Source organism: Xiphophorus couchianus, chromosome 9 (genome assembly GCF_001444195.1).
Source record: "Xiphophorus couchianus chromosome 9, X_couchianus-1.0, whole genome shotgun sequence".
NCBI classification, from domain to species: Eukaryota; Metazoa; Chordata; class Actinopteri; order Cyprinodontiformes; family Poeciliidae; genus Xiphophorus; species Xiphophorus couchianus.
In genome coordinates, this window is record NC_040236.1 from 20,366,931 (window position 1) to 20,383,953 (window position 17,023).

At 41.2% G+C, this 17,023-nt stretch overlaps 2 protein-coding genes across 4 annotated transcripts; one reads left to right on the forward strand and one right to left on the reverse strand.

Annotated features, from left to right (window-relative positions):
* Positions 1-1,182: 1,182 nt before the first annotated feature.
* On the forward strand, positions 1,183-4,471 carry chst14 (carbohydrate (N-acetylgalactosamine 4-0) sulfotransferase 14). Its single transcript, XM_028028955.1, has 2 exons — positions 1,183-1,476; positions 2,655-4,471. The coding sequence occupies exons 1-2, from the start codon at positions 1,183-1,185 to the stop codon at positions 3,480-3,482; spliced, it is 1,122 nt and encodes a 373-aa protein (XP_027884756.1). The 3' UTR covers positions 3,483-4,471.
* Positions 4,472-4,985: 514 nt separating this feature from the next.
* cep135 (centrosomal protein 135) lies at positions 4,986-16,628 on the reverse strand. 3 transcript variants are annotated; one of them, XM_028027843.1, is made up of 25 exons: positions 16,048-16,628; positions 15,759-15,949; positions 15,506-15,673; positions 15,298-15,439; positions 15,106-15,190; positions 14,489-14,617; positions 14,171-14,386; positions 14,012-14,077; positions 13,770-13,920; positions 13,453-13,682; positions 12,398-12,553; positions 12,176-12,313; positions 11,977-12,054; positions 11,744-11,895; positions 10,580-10,695; positions 10,299-10,453; positions 9,326-9,381; positions 9,049-9,217; positions 8,856-8,966; positions 8,574-8,759; positions 7,467-7,676; positions 7,127-7,329; positions 6,917-7,021; positions 5,558-5,698; positions 4,986-5,411 (listed from the first exon to the last, which is right to left on the reverse strand). In XM_028027843.1, the coding sequence occupies exons 1-25, from the start codon at positions 16,158-16,160 to the stop codon at positions 5,390-5,392; spliced, it is 3,489 nt and encodes a 1,162-aa protein (XP_027883644.1). In that variant the 5' UTR covers positions 16,161-16,628; the 3' UTR covers positions 4,986-5,389. The 3 variants fall into 3 exon arrangements, with proteins under 3 accessions (XP_027883644.1, XP_027883643.1, XP_027883642.1); XM_028027842.1 differs by having other exon boundaries at positions 4,986-5,698; positions 13,462-13,682; XM_028027841.1 differs by having other exon boundaries at positions 4,986-5,698.
* Positions 16,629-17,023: the final 395 nt, after the last annotated feature.

Here is a 17,023-nt window from a genome sequence, read left to right on the forward strand (position 1 = left end):
ATGGCATATTACGCCGCAAAAAGCAGTGGAAGGAAATGATACAAGATTTTCAGTGTTCAATAAAAACCTGTCCGTTTTAGTTGTTCCAGAAAACACGTTTTCATGCTAAGTGAAAATGAGTTATTCACGTGTGTAGAAGTTGGCGTAAATGAAGCCGAGTGGCAATCAGGGGATTATTGGTTTCAGCTGGCTGGAGGCCGACATCCTGATTCTCAAGAATTTGACCCAGGATAAATGTGTCTGGCAGGAAAAAACAAAAACAAAAAAACACCCCAAGTCATTAAGTTACAATGAAATTATTTTAGTCAATATGAATACTGAAAGAAAACTACTTAGATAGATTTATGTCGTTACCGTTAGAAAACCAGAGTAATTTTACATAACTTTTTTATCGCAGTAAAGCTGAATCTGGATCTGGATGTAAAGAGCAAGTTTGGCTCATTAAAATCGGCAGCATTCCTCCGAAATGTTAACACACACAGGAGTTCAATAGAGGGCCGTGGTTAGAAATTAATGACTAAAATACAATTGACATGTTTCTTGCCTATAGGCAACACCATAGGACGTATATATACGTCCTATGGTGTTGCGACAGGAACCGAGTCGAAGGGTGAAACTTAAAACTACATTTCCCAGAATCCCAGCTGGACATTTCTGAGGAGGAGTCGTGCGGTGTTTACCGTGGTCTGCCGTTGACTCGCCGCTCAAAAAAAAAAAAACACATTCCTGACAGTAAACACGTGTTTCATTCACACACTGACATGTTCTGCTTGTGCATTATTAATGTGGGCTTAATGTGGTTTGGCTTTTAGTTTAGCGATCATTTTGGGGGTTTTATTTTGAAATTATTCACGTGTAGATACGTTAAAAGCAAACAACGAAAGAAAACTGGCAGAGAGGACCGAGATGTGACGCACTCCGCCCAGTGTGGTGTATATTTCAGAGTGGGTTCTCCACGGTTGATGTGAAAACTGTTCCGGGATTTTATTGTGATAGTCCGCACAGGATTTTGGGCGACGCGCGCTTGGAAACTTAACTTCGAGCCTTATTATGGGTACGTGGTAGATACCGAGTGGAAACTTCCACACAGAACCTCCAGCATTTAAAAGTAAAAAAAGACCAAAATAAAAAAATTTAAAAAGGCTGGCAGACACCGGAGAAGACGAGCAGGACGCGGTCACGATGCTTCCACGCAGGCAGGACCACGGGAAGAGAAGGAGCGACGGCGTGCGGAGCGGCTCCGTTGTGAACTTCAGGAGCGCGGGGAGCCCGGGCTCCGTCCGCCGCAGCTCCGCCGTGCTGCCCTCGGTGCTAACCTTCCTGGTGATCGTAGCCTCCGGAGGCCTGCTGCTCATGATAGAGAAAGGAATGCTGAACAGCGTGGAGACACCTTCTCCCCGGGGCAGCGCAAGGCGGCTGGAGCTCGTCGGCGAGACCCGAAAACGCGGTGCAGATGGCGCGGACGTGGACTCCCAGGTACTGCAGCCGTTTTACCTGTATCGATCATCTTCTTCCAGCAATCGAGTTTTAGTTACTTTGATTTTATTTACAAAACTGTCAAAATAAGTTAATTGAAAGGACTCCCCCCCCCCCCCCCCACCCCCAAGTCTTGATTACAAAAAGTTAAATTGTGCTTTAAACTGCTTTTTATGTCGCTAAGTAATTAAGTTCCCATATACCCCTTAAACATGTCCACATATTTCAAATTCAGAAATGCCATCCAAAAAGGGAAATTAAATGTTGTACCTCAAATTTATAATACACTAAACTGTAAAAAGTGCACTATTCATGTGTATCCAGTCGGTCCAGCTCTGTACTCATCTCCTCTCAGGAAACGGAGGCTAAAAAACAGTCAACAGCAAAACTATTGATCGTGGACTTTAAACATCTATTTTTAATGGAAAGATGGCTTGCAAAAGTCACAGTTTAAACAATGTCATAAGTTTGCCACAAGCCGTGTAAAGGGAGCAGCAGAGATATGCTCTGATTGTTTTCTTTACGCCTGTATGCAAACCACTGACAGAAAACCCTTAAGACCCTCATCCCTTTAGTGAAACATGGTGGTGGGGAGGCTTTTCTCCAGCTAGGACATCAGCTTGAAGTTGATCAGATGGAAAGAGCTGAACACAAGGTAATCCTGAAAGAAAATCTTACCAGGCAGCAAATGATTTGAGACTGGGGTTGGAGGTTCATCTCAGACGTGCAACTAGAGCTACAGAGGAATGATTTATGTCCAAACATATTCATGTGTTGGCACGGCCCAGTCAGTCTAGACACGAATCCAACTGGGAATTTGTGGCAAGACTTGAAAACCAGTCTGACTGAGCTCAAGCTGTTTAGCAAAGAATGCACAAAAGTTTCTGTCTTTTGATCTTTGCAGATCAAAAGACAGATCTGCAGCTGTAACTTGAGCAAAGGGTGTGTTTTTTTTAAATATACAAAGTTCTGACAGACTGGCTGAACATAGATGCATAGCACACTTTTCAGATGTTAAATTTTTTTTTGAAAACAGTATATCCACTTGACTTTCACAATTACCCAAAAACCCAAATAGACGTACATTTGACGTTGCATGAATCAGAAAAAGTTCGACGGGTATGAGTAGTGGCTCGACATTTACATTTGTTTCACCGGGGTTATTCCTTCGCATTTAGATCCTCCAGGAGATCCGCAACCGCACCATCAGGACCATGTGCAGCCAGAAGAACATGCCCCACAGCATCTGGTCCCTGAGCCCCCTGCAGAGGAAGACGGTGCTGCAGCACATCCTGGTGAACGACGAGTACCGCTTCCTCTACTGCTACGTCCCCAAAGTGGCCTGCTCCAACTGGAAGAGAGTCCTGAAGGTCCTGAGCGGAGCCTTGGAGAGCGTGGACGTCAACATCAAGATGGATCACCGCAGCGACTTGCTGTTTCTATCCTCCCTGAAGCCGGAGGAAATCCGCTACCGCCTCAAGCACTACTTCAAGTTCATGTTCGTGCGGGAGCCCATGGAGCGGCTGCTCTCCGCCTACAGGAACAAGTTCGGAGAGATCGAATCCTACCAGAAAAAGTACGGAGCGGAGATCGTGCAGCGCTACAGGAAGGGCCGTGCCAAGGATGCGTCCGTGATGGGAGACGACGTGACCTTCGGAGAGTTTGTCCGTTACTTGTTGGACGAGGACGTGGAGCGCATGAACGAGCACTGGATGCCGATTTACAACTTGTGCCAGCCCTGCGCCGTTTCTTATAACTTCATAGGCTCCTATGAGCACCTTGGAAGGGACTCGGCGTACGTGCTCCAGCGCATCGGCGCGCCACCGTTCGTCAACTTCCCGGAGAGGCAAACATGGTACAAGCCTGTCACCACACAAACGTTACACTATTACTTGTGCACTTTGCCGCAGAAGCTACTCAGGGAACTTCTGCCGAAGTACATTTTAGACTTCTCTCTGTTTGCTTACCCCCTGCCAAACACAACCACTGAGCACTGCCGGCATTAATAGATGTTCCGTTTCCTGGTTTTTAAATGTTTATATATATATATATAGAAATTCATTTTGTATTATTTTTATTCCTAAGGGAAAAAAGAGTATTTTGAGAGATATTAAACATGTACTTCTGATGTCACACCAACCACTAAAGTTTCAAAAATGAACAGACGAGAAAAAGGTCACTGAAACTTGAACTGTTACAGTAAATAGGTCACAATAGACTAAAACACAGTTTCAGCTAAAGTTCATTACAGGCATGAATCTTAGTAATTTAGTTATTTTAATGACCAGTAGTTTGAACTGTTATTATTGTCAGGTTGGAATGATGAAGCAACATTCAACTTCAAAGAAAGATCAAACAAACGTAATATATAAAATCAACGAGCTGTGGTGAAATATCTGGCTGGATATTTGACCATTCTTCTAACATGGAGTGTTAAAAGTGGTTTTCTGGCATCAATCTGACATTAACATTGTCTGAAAACTGTCAGTAGGTCTGAGGTTGGATTATTGTACTGTGAGAAAACCCACTTATGTCTTAGTTTCAAACATTTTGTTGAATTGAGGTGAAGTTTGAAGGTAGTTCACCTTTCATCAGTAATCCATCTAATTTGTGCAATGTACCAGTACCCTTCAAAATCATTCTACCATTTCTGTTAAGAGGACCAGCAGTATACCAGAACCAACTTGATGGCTGCATCTACCCTGTCGCCAAGGTGCAGCTTGCTAAGAGACATTTCACCAAATTTTATGGGATGCATTTTGTACAACTGTGAACATGCGTAGATTAGAAAAAAACCCTAAAAGTTCAGATTTTTTTTTTTTGCACCTAATTCTGTTCTAAAATTCATTTTGGTGCATGTTGTGTTACAAACCCTCTGCCAAAAACTAAATTACATAACTTTTATACTTTTAACTCAATCTAATGTTCTAATCTTGGATGGCGATGTCCCTCCCCTCTTACTTCGCACGGAGCATTAAACTGTTTACCATCCATCCATCTTCTTCCGCTTATCCGAGGTCGGGTCGCAGCTTCAGAAGGGAGGCCCAGACTTCCCTCTCCCCGGCCACTTCTTCCAGCTCCTCCGGGGGAATCCCGAGGCGTTCCCAGGCCAGCCGAGAGACATAGTCCCTCCAGCGTGTCCTGGGTCTTCCCCGGGGCCTCCTCCCGGTGGGACGTGCCCGGAACACCTCACCAGTGAGGCGTCCAGGAGGCATCCTGACCAGATGCCCAAGCCACCTCAACTGGCTCCCCTCGATGTGAAGGAGCAGCGGCTCTACTCTGAGTCCCTCCCGGATGACTGAGCTTCTCACCCTATCTCTAAGGGAGAGCCCAGCCACCCTACGGAGAAAACCCATTTCGGCCGCTTGTATCCGCGATCTCGTTCTTTCGGTCACGACCCAAAGCTCATGACCATAGATGAGGGTGGGAACGTAGATCGACCGGTAAATCGAGAGCTTTACCATCTAATGAAACTGAGAAGCTTTTTTTTTTTTTTTTATCATTCTTTCTTTTTTTGATTTATTTTGAATCCTTTTATTTTACAAATAATTTATAAAAAAAATATATATATATATAAAACCAAAAATATTAAGTATAATCCACAAATCTCAACATTTCAATACTTAAGTGCTTGAGGTTAGGAATGCAATTCATTTTTAGACATGTTTGATCTGCAAATGTACCTGATGCCAACGGCGTGTAAGTCGAGTAAGAATAAGAAAAAAAAGTTTCACAGCAGCTTTTTTTTCCCCCATATCCTGAGACATTGTTTGATTAAGTAAACTTTAGCACCATGGAGGTATGCTGCAGGCTACTTCATGCCAAGGTCTGTGGAAGCCTTCATACTTCATGTCCAGACTTAAACTTCAAGTCTGGACATCTGACTCACTGCAACTTCGCTTGTCATTAGCCGTTAATCCTTGAAGCCAACACTCCTAAACAGGAGAAAGGGGGGGAAAAAAGGGTTTCAGCATTTAGGGTTTAAACATAATAAAAATGTGTCATCTGCAATTTGAAACTATGGACTTTATGTTAACAAAAAAACCAAACATTTATGACCTTCACCCTGACCAAACCGTACTTGTCTGAGTGTTCATGACTTCGGAGGACGGAGCCTTCTGCTGAAGTGTGGTGAGAGCCGCTGGATGAGTTCTGGAGAGGCGAGCTTTGCAGAGACGAAAATGACAAACCCTGTCTACGCATCTCCTGAACCGCTCTTTCACTGACGAGAGGGGGGACAATGCCACAAATGTTAGGATTAAACCTTTAATCTCCATTTATTTACATTCATGCACATGTAGCTGCACAGCAGTTAGCTGAGCTACAAGTATTAAAATCTATAGTGATTAGTAAATTGGGTGTTTGTCAAAAACCATCCGGCGTATTTGAGATTTATTCATTTAACTTCTGACTGACCAAACTAAATTTACAGCCAACATTTGGAAAAAACCAAAAGAAATCCCACCCATTTTCAACATATATTTAATAAATGATACAAAAATACACCCATTTTGCATTTAATTAACTCAGTCATGTCCAACAGAGTAAAAGAAAGTACAAACCTAAGAAATCCCTGTGCATTTTCATCCAAATCGCCCTAGATGATCCATTTTATGTATCTAAAATACAGCATGTTTTATGCATCTACAAGTTAAATGAACTTTTATACTGAATGTAGAATTTTTCTGCATGAACTAATCAAACTCCAATCCTCAACAATAAATATTCTTCAACTTGTAGAAGCAACAGCAGGACTTCTCCTGCTTCAGTGTAATCAGGGATTTGTCAGTCAGGTCAACATTTAAACAATGTACTTCTCCAAATACAACAGTCATGCTTTTCTAGATTCCCCTCTTTTAAAGTGAAAGTGGCAAGTTAAAATAATCACCTAAAAATGTTACAATTTTTTTTTTTATATTTACACAATTGCAAGACAAGTTCTGAGTTTTTTGTAAAGGTTTTCACACATTTCCTGTTAAAGTTCAACATTTTTCTGGATAAAATGTTCAAAGTATTCTGCCCTTCTTAGTCATTTTTTAAGTATTAGTTAAGGAGGCTCGATATAAATGTACTTCAGATATTCTTGCAGTGGTCAGGATGAAAAAAAGACAACTGACCAGACAGGCAAAATAGTGATGGATGGACTGATTGCTTCAAAAGCAGATGGATAAGGTCAACTTGAGAGACGTATTGATTAATTGGATGGATGTACAGCTACAATTGCTAAAAAAAAAAAAAATTGATTGAAAACAAGGATGGATCAACATAGATGATGGAAACATTTAGGTTTCCAAACCTGAAAAATATTTTAATAAACTTCCAAACGTTTCCAGGCTGTGTTGGAGTTCTGTTTCTTTTTAATAATGGTTTCAATATTTACAAGTGTCAGCAGATGATGCGACAGTGAAAGTCGCCCCCCCCCCAATATAAATAAACTCACCGTTCAAAGCGCTCTGTGGTCAGCTGCCTTTTCATCACGTCCATCTCTGTCTGCAGTTGAGACACTTTGCCACGGAGGTGGGACGCATCTCTGATGCTCTCTGCGCTTTATGCACATACGAAATAAACATTCAGCATCCTGTTTTTATTAAAAAAAAAATACTTTATTGAGCTCAAAAACCAGTAAAAGCGGACTGGATTTGTCTTTTACTTTTTGCTGTCAGCCAGAGCGAGCTTGTCGCGCAGGGCTCTCAGCTCAGACTCCCTCTCGCTGGCAGCCAGGTGCGTCTGGAACTCTTTCTGCCGGTTGGTGGACAGCAGCGTCTCGAGGTTGCGCACCGTCAGCCTCTCGCTGGCTAGTTGCCTCTTCAGGACCTCAATCTCTGATCGAAGATCCTCCAGTTCTCCGGTGATCTGAGTACAGGAGAACAACAACAACAAAAAAAAACACATCACAAAGAATGCAACAAGTTCTCTACGCCATGAGTGGAATTATGATTACTGTAGATAGAATAAAATAACAACAACAACAAACACAAAGTCTTATTCACCCTCTCTAACTCCATGCTCTTGGAGGTCAAATGTCGTGCAGCGAGCTCCTTTCCGGAGTCTAGTTTGACACACAGTTCCCTGACAGAAGCCAGATCAGAAATGAGTGCCGCTTTCTCCTCCTGGGCTTTGTACAGATCCTCCTCTAGCTGAGACATCCCACGGGTCAGAGAGGACACCTGGGCTTCATAAGCCTGCAGCGCCTGCATGTGCTGGGAGAGACAGAAAGAGCAGGAAGCCACGTTAGGATACTGATCATTTCAGTTTTGTTACACTGATTTTGATCTAAAAAAAAATAAAAAACTTTAAATATATGCTCGGAGCTAGAGATGCCAGTTATTGATTATAAAATTTACGTATCGATCAATTGGTAGGCGGACATTTTCTTAAAAACTTGATTCTTTTCTTATTTCGAGAAGGTTGACAGTCTTTCCATAAAATGAAATGCTGAATTTTTCATAACATACCGAATACAAGAAAATAAGGTTAAAATTTAATTACTTTTTTTAATCAGCTATATTAAATGTCTGAACAAAGAAAATTGTTTTTTTTCCCTCACATTATTAAACTTAGACATATTTATAAAATAGAACAGGAGCCTTTTGCAGGTTGCTGCATAGACAAATAAAAGACGAAAAGAATAATATAGTGGAAATGTGCTGCATAAAGTGCATTAACTCACAGCAGCCCTCAAATTCAACCATGCTTATTGGCATTCTGATTGTTTTTTTCTTTAAATCATACAACAATTTTTCTGCGTTATCCCATCAAGTTGATGTTGCTCCATCACTGCAGCTCGGCTGACTGGCCGCTATTAAGGTGAAACTTAGAGAGCTTGTCAAGAGTTTATAATTCAAAACAGAACAACATCTTTTTCCTGTTCTGGTATGATTCTGCCATCTTTATTTCTGTATAAACTGGCTCTGGTTAAAGATGACCAGCAGCACCCTCTTCTGGATGGAGGCCAAACTACAACACTAAAAGAAGTGGACGATATTAATCGATTGGAACTCATTTTAATCTAACATACCATTAATCAACAAAGTAACCGTAAGTGGATTGATTGTTTGTGTCCCTGCTTAGAGCATATTTTTATTTTAATGCTTCACCTGTTGGACCTCTTTGTCTTTTTGTCCGACTATCTCCTGGAGCTGCCTGCGCTCTGTGTCCAAGGAGAGCAGCTCCAGGCGGATGGAGTTATTGAGGCCTTCTGCCTGGTGCAGTTTCTGCTCCCATTCCTGCATCCCGGAGTGGGCCATCCTGAAGCGCTCCAGTAAGTCCCTGTTCTCCTGTTCCTGGGAATCACCAGTTAAACAACAGAAATCGTTTCCAGAGACGACAGAAACTAGCAGAACAGGCCAAAGCTACAGAAACGAGAGCATGGACCTTACCTTTGTGGCCATCAGTTTCTCTATTCTGGACACTTCAGAAATATACGACTGGACCCTGGAATTCAACTCGTCCTTCTCGTGCAACGCCTCCTCCATTTCTAAATGTACAACCTGGACCGAGAGGCATTTCTTTAGTTTGTGTTCGGCTTTGTAACAACAAAATACAAAAGCAGGGTTTAAAATCTTCATCTACTTGGTTCTCCCTGGTCATAGTGGCCAGGTCGTCCTGCAGTCTCCTGTTTTCTCTCAGCAGGACTTCTTTGTCTCTCTTGAGAGCAGGCAGCTCCTCCTGAGACGAATCCAGCTGCCTCCTCAGACTGTTGATCTCCCGTTCTCGACTCTTCAGCGCTCCTTGCAGCTGACTGAACGGAAGACAGAAATCGCATCAATTTAGTCGTTGAGAAAAGGGTAGTAGCATACAGCAAAGGCTCCTGCTGCCGAAATACGGCTCAGTTAAAAGCGGTACTCACGCTAGGGAATTGTCCATATTTTTGACAGTGAGTCTCACGTCTTCGAGGGTTTTTTCCTGGGAAAAGCCAAAGGATTGCTCTTCATTAGTTCTCGCCACAACCCACTGAGGCATTTACAAATTACAGTATTTATTCCAGATGATTTCAGAAAGGAAAAACACAAAATCACATAATAATATTACACAACACAACAGTAAAACACTGATTCAGGTCATTTAACCTTGATTTCAGCTTTGTAATGTTTGATAGTTTATAATAGCGCTATTGTTTATTATTACTTTTTGCTTGTCAAGTCAGCCTCCAGCTGCTATTAAGGAAAAAAACAAAAACACAGATGGGTTGAAGTTGGTTTGATTGTTTGCATCGAATGAGTGAAGATGGAAACAGTTTTTCTACTGTATCGTTTATATTTGGAATTTGTATGAATTCAACCCGGAGAACACGTCTCTTAATTTTATAAGCCAAACTCAGGGAGTGCTTTTTATTTTTAGCGTGTCGAGAACATCTGCCTCGAAAACTGCTGACACTCCATTTTTTTGAGCTAATTATGATGCAGGAGCAGCCATGGTGCATGTTCTTCCTACATTGCACTAGCTTAGTTGTTGATATTTGAACATCCTAGATCATTTCTTGATGCACACATGAAAAATAAACAAACAACAAGCGTTTAGATTGACTTCACTGTGTGTTTGAAAACCATTTATTTTGAGTTGTACTATTTCTAATAAGAAGCAAAAGCGCGTCAATGCTACAAAAAGCCTGTAGTTGAAGTGAAACATGCTAAGAAAGACATTTACTAATATATCGGTAAATGTCTCTGATATTTACTGGATATCAGAGATCCAGTAAATTTACTGGATTTACTTGGAACATCTGAATATTCCAAGATATTCAGATATCTTGGAATATCTGAAAATTGTTTTTCTTGGACAAAAACCTCGTAAACAAAAAGTGCTCATGAACTTGTTGGTACCTTCTGGGACAGGTCATCCTGGAGAGCAACCAGCTTCTCTGTCTTTTGATCCACCTCGTCCTGCAGGATATCTTTCTCTCTGTCCAGGACACAGATCGACTTCTGGAGAGTTCCCACTTCCTCATTCCATTTGGAGCTCTGCTGACTCAGTTCCCCTAACAGGAAGAGGACAAAAAAAACTTTTAAGCTGCTAAAAAACAAATCGAAACAAATCGAAAAAACAAAAACAAAAAAAACAGAGTTTTGAAGGTTTACAACATCTGGCGGCTCAGCACAATCACCTAATCTCTCTTGAAGTTCTTCGATCTGCTCGTGGGCCACATGCAGTTCGTTTATCTTCACTGAGAGTCTTCGCTGGACGTCAGACAGCGACTGCTCCATCTGCTCCTGCAGCAGCCTACGTGCACCACAAGACGCGTGAAATTACACATCTTTCTTGTCCTAACAAGTATAATAACTTTTGGAAATGAATTTAACAATTTGATGGATCAAGCTAAGATGCACCAAACAACGAGAGATCAAAAATCATAAAATGTTCCCTTGATTGGCTCTGATTCAAACAGTTTTTTCAATATTCATTAAATGTATCAAAACTAAGGACCGGCACCATTTTTGGTCCATGAACGCATCAAACTGCACATGTATTCTGATAAGTGGTGGGCGATATGGCCTTAAGGTTGTAAAAGTGATGATAAAAACCATTTACCAGTACTTGTGTGTCGCAGTAATTACAGCCCCACAAACACAAATACTGCTCTTGAAAAACATTCCCAGTTGTAATGCACTACTTTAGGACACCAGTCACATAAACACTAAACTAAACCACACCATAACTGGTGTGGTTTAGTTAATATAATTATTTGATCATTTATTTGATTATTTAAACATAATTAATATTTTCAAATGTATCGATATTTATTGATAGTAAAACTACCAATCCCAACAATGCAGACAGTTTTGGGGGTTTTAAAAAATTATTAATTGGAATTTTTCACAACTTTGAATCAGAATCTCTGTAAGAAACTTATTGCGATAAATGATAAAAATTTATAATAAAATCCCAATCCTAATTCTGATACATTTTGTTTTCAGTTTAAGAGAAACGTAAGAAATCAGAAAAAGACAATGGACAGTTGATTTGATATATAAATGAAGAATATCATTTAATTACTTCATTTTCTGTAGAATTCAAAATTAGCACCTCAATCAATGACTCCTGCCTCTGAGCTTTATGGGATGTGGTCCTCAAAAATTGAATACCATAAATTGTATCAGGAAAAAAAAAAAACAACATACTGGAGACAATTGGAAATATGTTTTCATAAAAATTTGATATTTTCCTCAATAGCAGATTAAGAGCAGCGCTACAGCAGTTGATTATTTTACAAAATCCCTACAACAGGAAACAACAGAGCAGATCCAAACAGAAAGCCAGCATGTCGTACCTCAGAGCGTTGGCCTCGGCTAATCTCTGTGCGACTTCTTCCGCGCCTTGGACCGAAGCAATGGAGCGAACCCTCAGCTCTTCCTCCACAGCCTCCTTGCCCTCGTTCAACAGGCACACTTGAGCCCGCAGGTCCAACCTCTCCCGCTCCAGCTGCAGCCCAAAAGCACTCCAGTTACGACAAAAACATAACACATTCGATAGAGAAACTATCTGAATAACGATCTGACTCACACTCCCGACAGTATTCTCCAACTCGAGAATCCTCCTCTCGTCTCGCTCTCTGTCAGTGAGCGCCGACATCTGGGCACCCTGCAGATTAATAGCAGTGACCTTATAAGCAACAGAACAAGTGGACTGTTTTTTGTTTTTTTAAATCAGTCAATATCTAGATTAGTTTTTAAAATAAACCAACTGATCAGATAAAGTTTACCTTTAACCTCTCCATCAGTGAGTCCCGTTCAGAGGTCATCTGGTCAAACTTCATCTTTACTCGTCTCACCTCCTCCTGCATCCTCAAGAGGTCCATCGACAGATCTGCTCTGCGGGCCGACATTAGGTCGTCTTGAGCCTGAAAGAGCCAGAACAAGTGAAAATTATGCAGCACAGATTTTTTTTTTTAATTAGCATTTTCTGATGTGTATTTAAAACGTACTTGCTTAAAAAGGGTTTTGAAGTGGTCTCTCTCATTACTGAGGACTTGAATGTTCTTCTGAATGTCCTCCATCTGTCTCTCAAAGTCCATCAGAGCGGCCTTGAGCTCATCCTTTTCTTTGATTACAAAGATCAGTTCTGGGTCTGGAACGCTTCCCTGAGAAATGGCAGATTATGACGAGACGTTTGGCATTGATTTTGAAAGATCTTTTACTCTTTAGTTTTTCCAACAAAAGTAACAGCTTTTATCCAAACCCGCAGGCTTTGGTCTGCAGGGGTCTTCTGAGTTTGGCTTCAGTCATTGGCCTGTTTAGTTCCAGTTTATATTTCAAACATTCGAATGTGTTTTTTCCCCCCCAAAGTTTTTAAAAGTCGATGAAGTCTCAAGATCTGAGTTGCTTCAAGTTCTCACCGAGGTTTTGCGAGGTTCGACAAAGAAACACAAGCACGATACTAAAAAGCATCTAACAAGACAAGTCTCTGCCCTTAGTGTTATGTGACATTTAGGAAGTATAAAAAAAATTGGGTAATTCTAATGAACCTAAAAACTAAAACTAGAAACATTTGTTTGATTTAATTTCAGACAGTGAGGAAAAAAAGGCACTTTTTTGGTATATGTGAACTTCTGGTTTCAATTGGATAAACCACACACCTATAATACATACATAGAAATATGAAAGTCGCCAAAAAGTTTAACAGAAACTATGTTTCTACTTACTGAAATATGACGGAGTATTATTGCCAAGCTTATATTCTCGTATTATTTTAACTTTATTCTTGAGATATGACTTTATTCTCACAATTTTTTTTTTTTTTTTTCCCCATACTGTGTCGTACAGAAATGAGGCCCATCTTTAAATATTTTCTTCTTCAGGATTTGGCATTTGTAGCACTATTTTATTTTAATGAGTTGTACACCTTTGTTTAAATTCTAGTTTACCTTAGTATGGGATAAAAGCCAAGTTTTCAGTTTTAGAGGAAAAGCAGTCTTTCAGATTAAGGATCAATTGGAAAACCCATTAATAAATAAATCAGAATAAAGCTGTCAGCAGCAACCTTGCTCACTTTGCCTTTTGGACTCCTGCCTCTGTCTGGACTGCGGCTGGGACTCGAGCCTGGCCCGCCGGCTCCTCTGGCTCTCTTGTACCGCTCAGCCTCATGGCGGTAGAAATCCCTCTCCTCCTCTAGACTCTTGACAAAGGCGTCCAGACGAGACGGGGAACGCTCCCTGCCGCAGACGCCATGCTTAGAACGGAAAGCCTCCAACTCCAGCACCAGCTCTTTCTCTAGGTAAACGCATATCAAGTCACCCCTGTTACAGAAACATGACGCAGGTCTCAGCGACGGGGCGCGTACAGCAAACTGCTTCCTACCGGCCGCCATCATCGCCTCCACTTTCTCCTGCAGCCTGGTTTTGTCGTCCTCCAGGAAGTTCACCAGTGCCTCCATCTTTTCGTTCTGCTGCTTCAGCTCCACCAGCTGATTACTGAAGCGGTTTCTTTCAAACTCTCCTTCGGATTGCTCCTGGGTTCATACGTTACATTGACTCGTTTATATTGTTAGAAAATAAAACAACCTGAAATCAAATCCTCTTTATAACATCTAATATACAAACCCTTCTTGTATGTGTGACAATATCCTCAAGGTCTTCAATGATTTTCTCTTTCCTTTGAATTTCTTTCTACACAGAAAATATATATATATATATATATATTTTTTTTTACAAGAGGTCTTTATAGTTAATTTCATATTTCCATCTTACACATTCTCTTACTTTTGCTTTTTGTAGCTCTATATCAACGTTTTCCAACACGCGCTCCTTGTCCATCTCCATGCACTGCGCGAGGTGATCTATCTGCGTCAGCTCCTCACACAGCTCCAGGTTCTTTAAGGAGAGGTTTGCCACCTCTGTGGAGGCGTCCTTCTTCTTTTGCTGCAGTCCTTCTATCCTGTCCTGGAGGGCGCTGTTGGCCTCCTGCAAGTACTCGATCTATAAAACACAGAGCAGACTATGGTCACAAAGAATCTACCAATATCACAATCGTTTTCTGCGAATTTTGTATTTGAAAGCGGTAATGACAGCTGAACTTGCCTGGAGGTTGAGATGAGCGATCAGTTTTTCGTTGCTGACGTTATGGGCTTCTAGGGAAATGACGTCAAAAGGCCGCCCTCCGTGAAGTAAGCGATTCAGACGCTCCACCTCCGTGTCCCTTTCTTCCACCTTTCAAAGAAGCGCCTCAATAGATTTAAACAAATTTCTACGCGGCCAAACAATTAGGGCTTGGATTAATCGCGATGAATCGATTGTTATAGTGGTCAACTAATTTAGAAATCGATTAGTCGTTAACTGGAATATACAGACTCTAAAAAAGGCTATTTGTTGAAAGAGCAAAACGGAGAAGTAATTAAGCTAGAACTGTACAAAATATTTATGCATATTTGTACATTTCACATGCTAGTTAAAAAGAAAAAATCTGTCTGCAAATATGTGCTATCAATCACTCAAGTGGAATAGTTCAAACTCCTATTAAAAAAAGGAACCATCACCATTAAGCGCCTTTTGCTAACAAATTACTAGTCAGTTAATAATTTTTATTATTTGACTCGGGTGTGTTGAAGTAGAGATACATCTAAACGTTGCAGGAGACCGGCCCTCCAGGCCTGGAGTTGCCCACCCCTGCCCTAGACACATAAATTAATTTTCCTCACCTGAATGCTGAGATGTTTTATAGATTCTTGGGCATTTTCCAAGTCTAGTTTGAGATCGGCAATGTCTTCCTGCAGTTCATGGATCCTACAAATCAATGTTATCATGAGCAGAGGGGAATTGATACAATTACCATCAAGGAGGCTGCTTTACAAAGTAAAAATAGCATAACTCTTAATAGCTTAAAAGCAAACCTTCCATCGGCTAGTTGCAGTAGGTCAGCTACATACGGATCATCAGGCTGTGGGACAGGATAGGCTGATGTATAGGAAGGAGGTGCAAGTTCGTCAACCTGCATTCTCTGTCGTCTGAAAGGAATACTGCGCTTTTTCCCACCTACGAAGGCATGAAAGGGGATTTAAGTGTGTCAAATATTCCTTCCTTAATGCAGCCACAGGTTACCTGGCGTCTGCACAACGGCTTGCATGTTCTTCTCCTGCAGCTGCTGGATCCGCTCAGCTTTAGCCCTACTGTCTTTCTCCAAGCAGCGCACCTTGTGCACATACTGATTGTTTAGAAACTTGAGATCAGATGTCTCGTTGTCCAGCTTCCTGATTTGTAATTTAAGCTCTAGAAAGAGAAGATTGTGAGCACACTTTAAAATCTACAAGTTCTAAAAGGATTTTCTCTTTTTGTTAAAGGACTCCTTTCTTACCTCTACAGAAATTATCTTTCTCTTCCCTCAGTTTCAAGAGCTGCAGATGCATGCTGTTGTTTTCCTTGACCAGTCTGGAGTTCTCTGCCTTGTACGGCTCCAGCAGAGCATCAACATTTCGACTCTCTTTCTCAGTTTTTCCTGCAGACAGTTTGGCATTGCGGAGGCTCTCCGTTGTGTGGACCAAGTCGCTGCAAAAAACGGGATGATGGGAGAGAAGCCTTTTTAAAACCTGTGATTTATTGGTGGAGGTTAATAATGACTCAACAGGTGCAGAGGTGTCCTTCACCTGAACAGTTTCTCCACTAGCGGCAGCGACTCTATTCCGAGAGGTTGTCTGTAGCCCAGCTGATCCAGACGTTTCCGCAGATTGAGAAATTTCCTCTCTGCGTTGCTGTTCATTTTTGTATTGCTTGCAGTTCGCTAACCAGTGCTTAAAACCCCACGGTTTTACTTATAAAGTAGAACTTTGGAGATGGCAATGGGATATATTACATAGCTTTATTGCTAATTGTTCAAATGAATAAAACTAGCAAAACACAATTAGCTGGTTTTGCTATCCCTCCGTCTCTGAGGAGACATCGAGCTAGCTACTGGTAAACAGTTTGTGTAGCGGCTATTAGCTTAATAAACGTCAGCATAACGCCACATTACCCATTATACGGTGCCACTCCTCGAGTCAACAGCAAGTCGGGGCTTCTTGTAAGGCTGCGTGGGATTTACAAACTATGTAAAATAAGTATAAACGTGTTGAAACTGAACGGTTTCCGCGGTAAAGTGGTTTGAAAAGAGCGCCGTTGATCTGTGGTTTGGATTCGTCGCCATGGAAGTAGAAGGCCCGGTGAAACGCCGAGGAGCGCGTGTTTTGTCAAACAAGGTTGTCCCGGCGGAGGGTGGATTATAAAAGACTACGTTAGTCGTATGTCAACGTTGTAGCCATATTTTGAGTGGCAAAACACACGTGGAAAAATTATGGAGCCAACATAAAGGCAGCTTGAAATAAAATGTAATTCTGAAAAGAAAAGAAAAAAAAAACACTGCCGTATTTATGCCTTTTCATTTAAAATAAAATCCGTTCATGTCAGTGTTGTGTTTGTATGGCGTTATAGGCAGTTGAAACCAGGAAAAAAAAATCCTCCCTTCTTACTGTCCCTTTCTGTCTGAGACACTGTTAATAAAAAGCAATAGTTTCACAAAACTTTTTTTTTTAAATAGTTAAGCTTAAATGTTTATTTTATTCATAGCTCTTACTCAAGCATACTTGT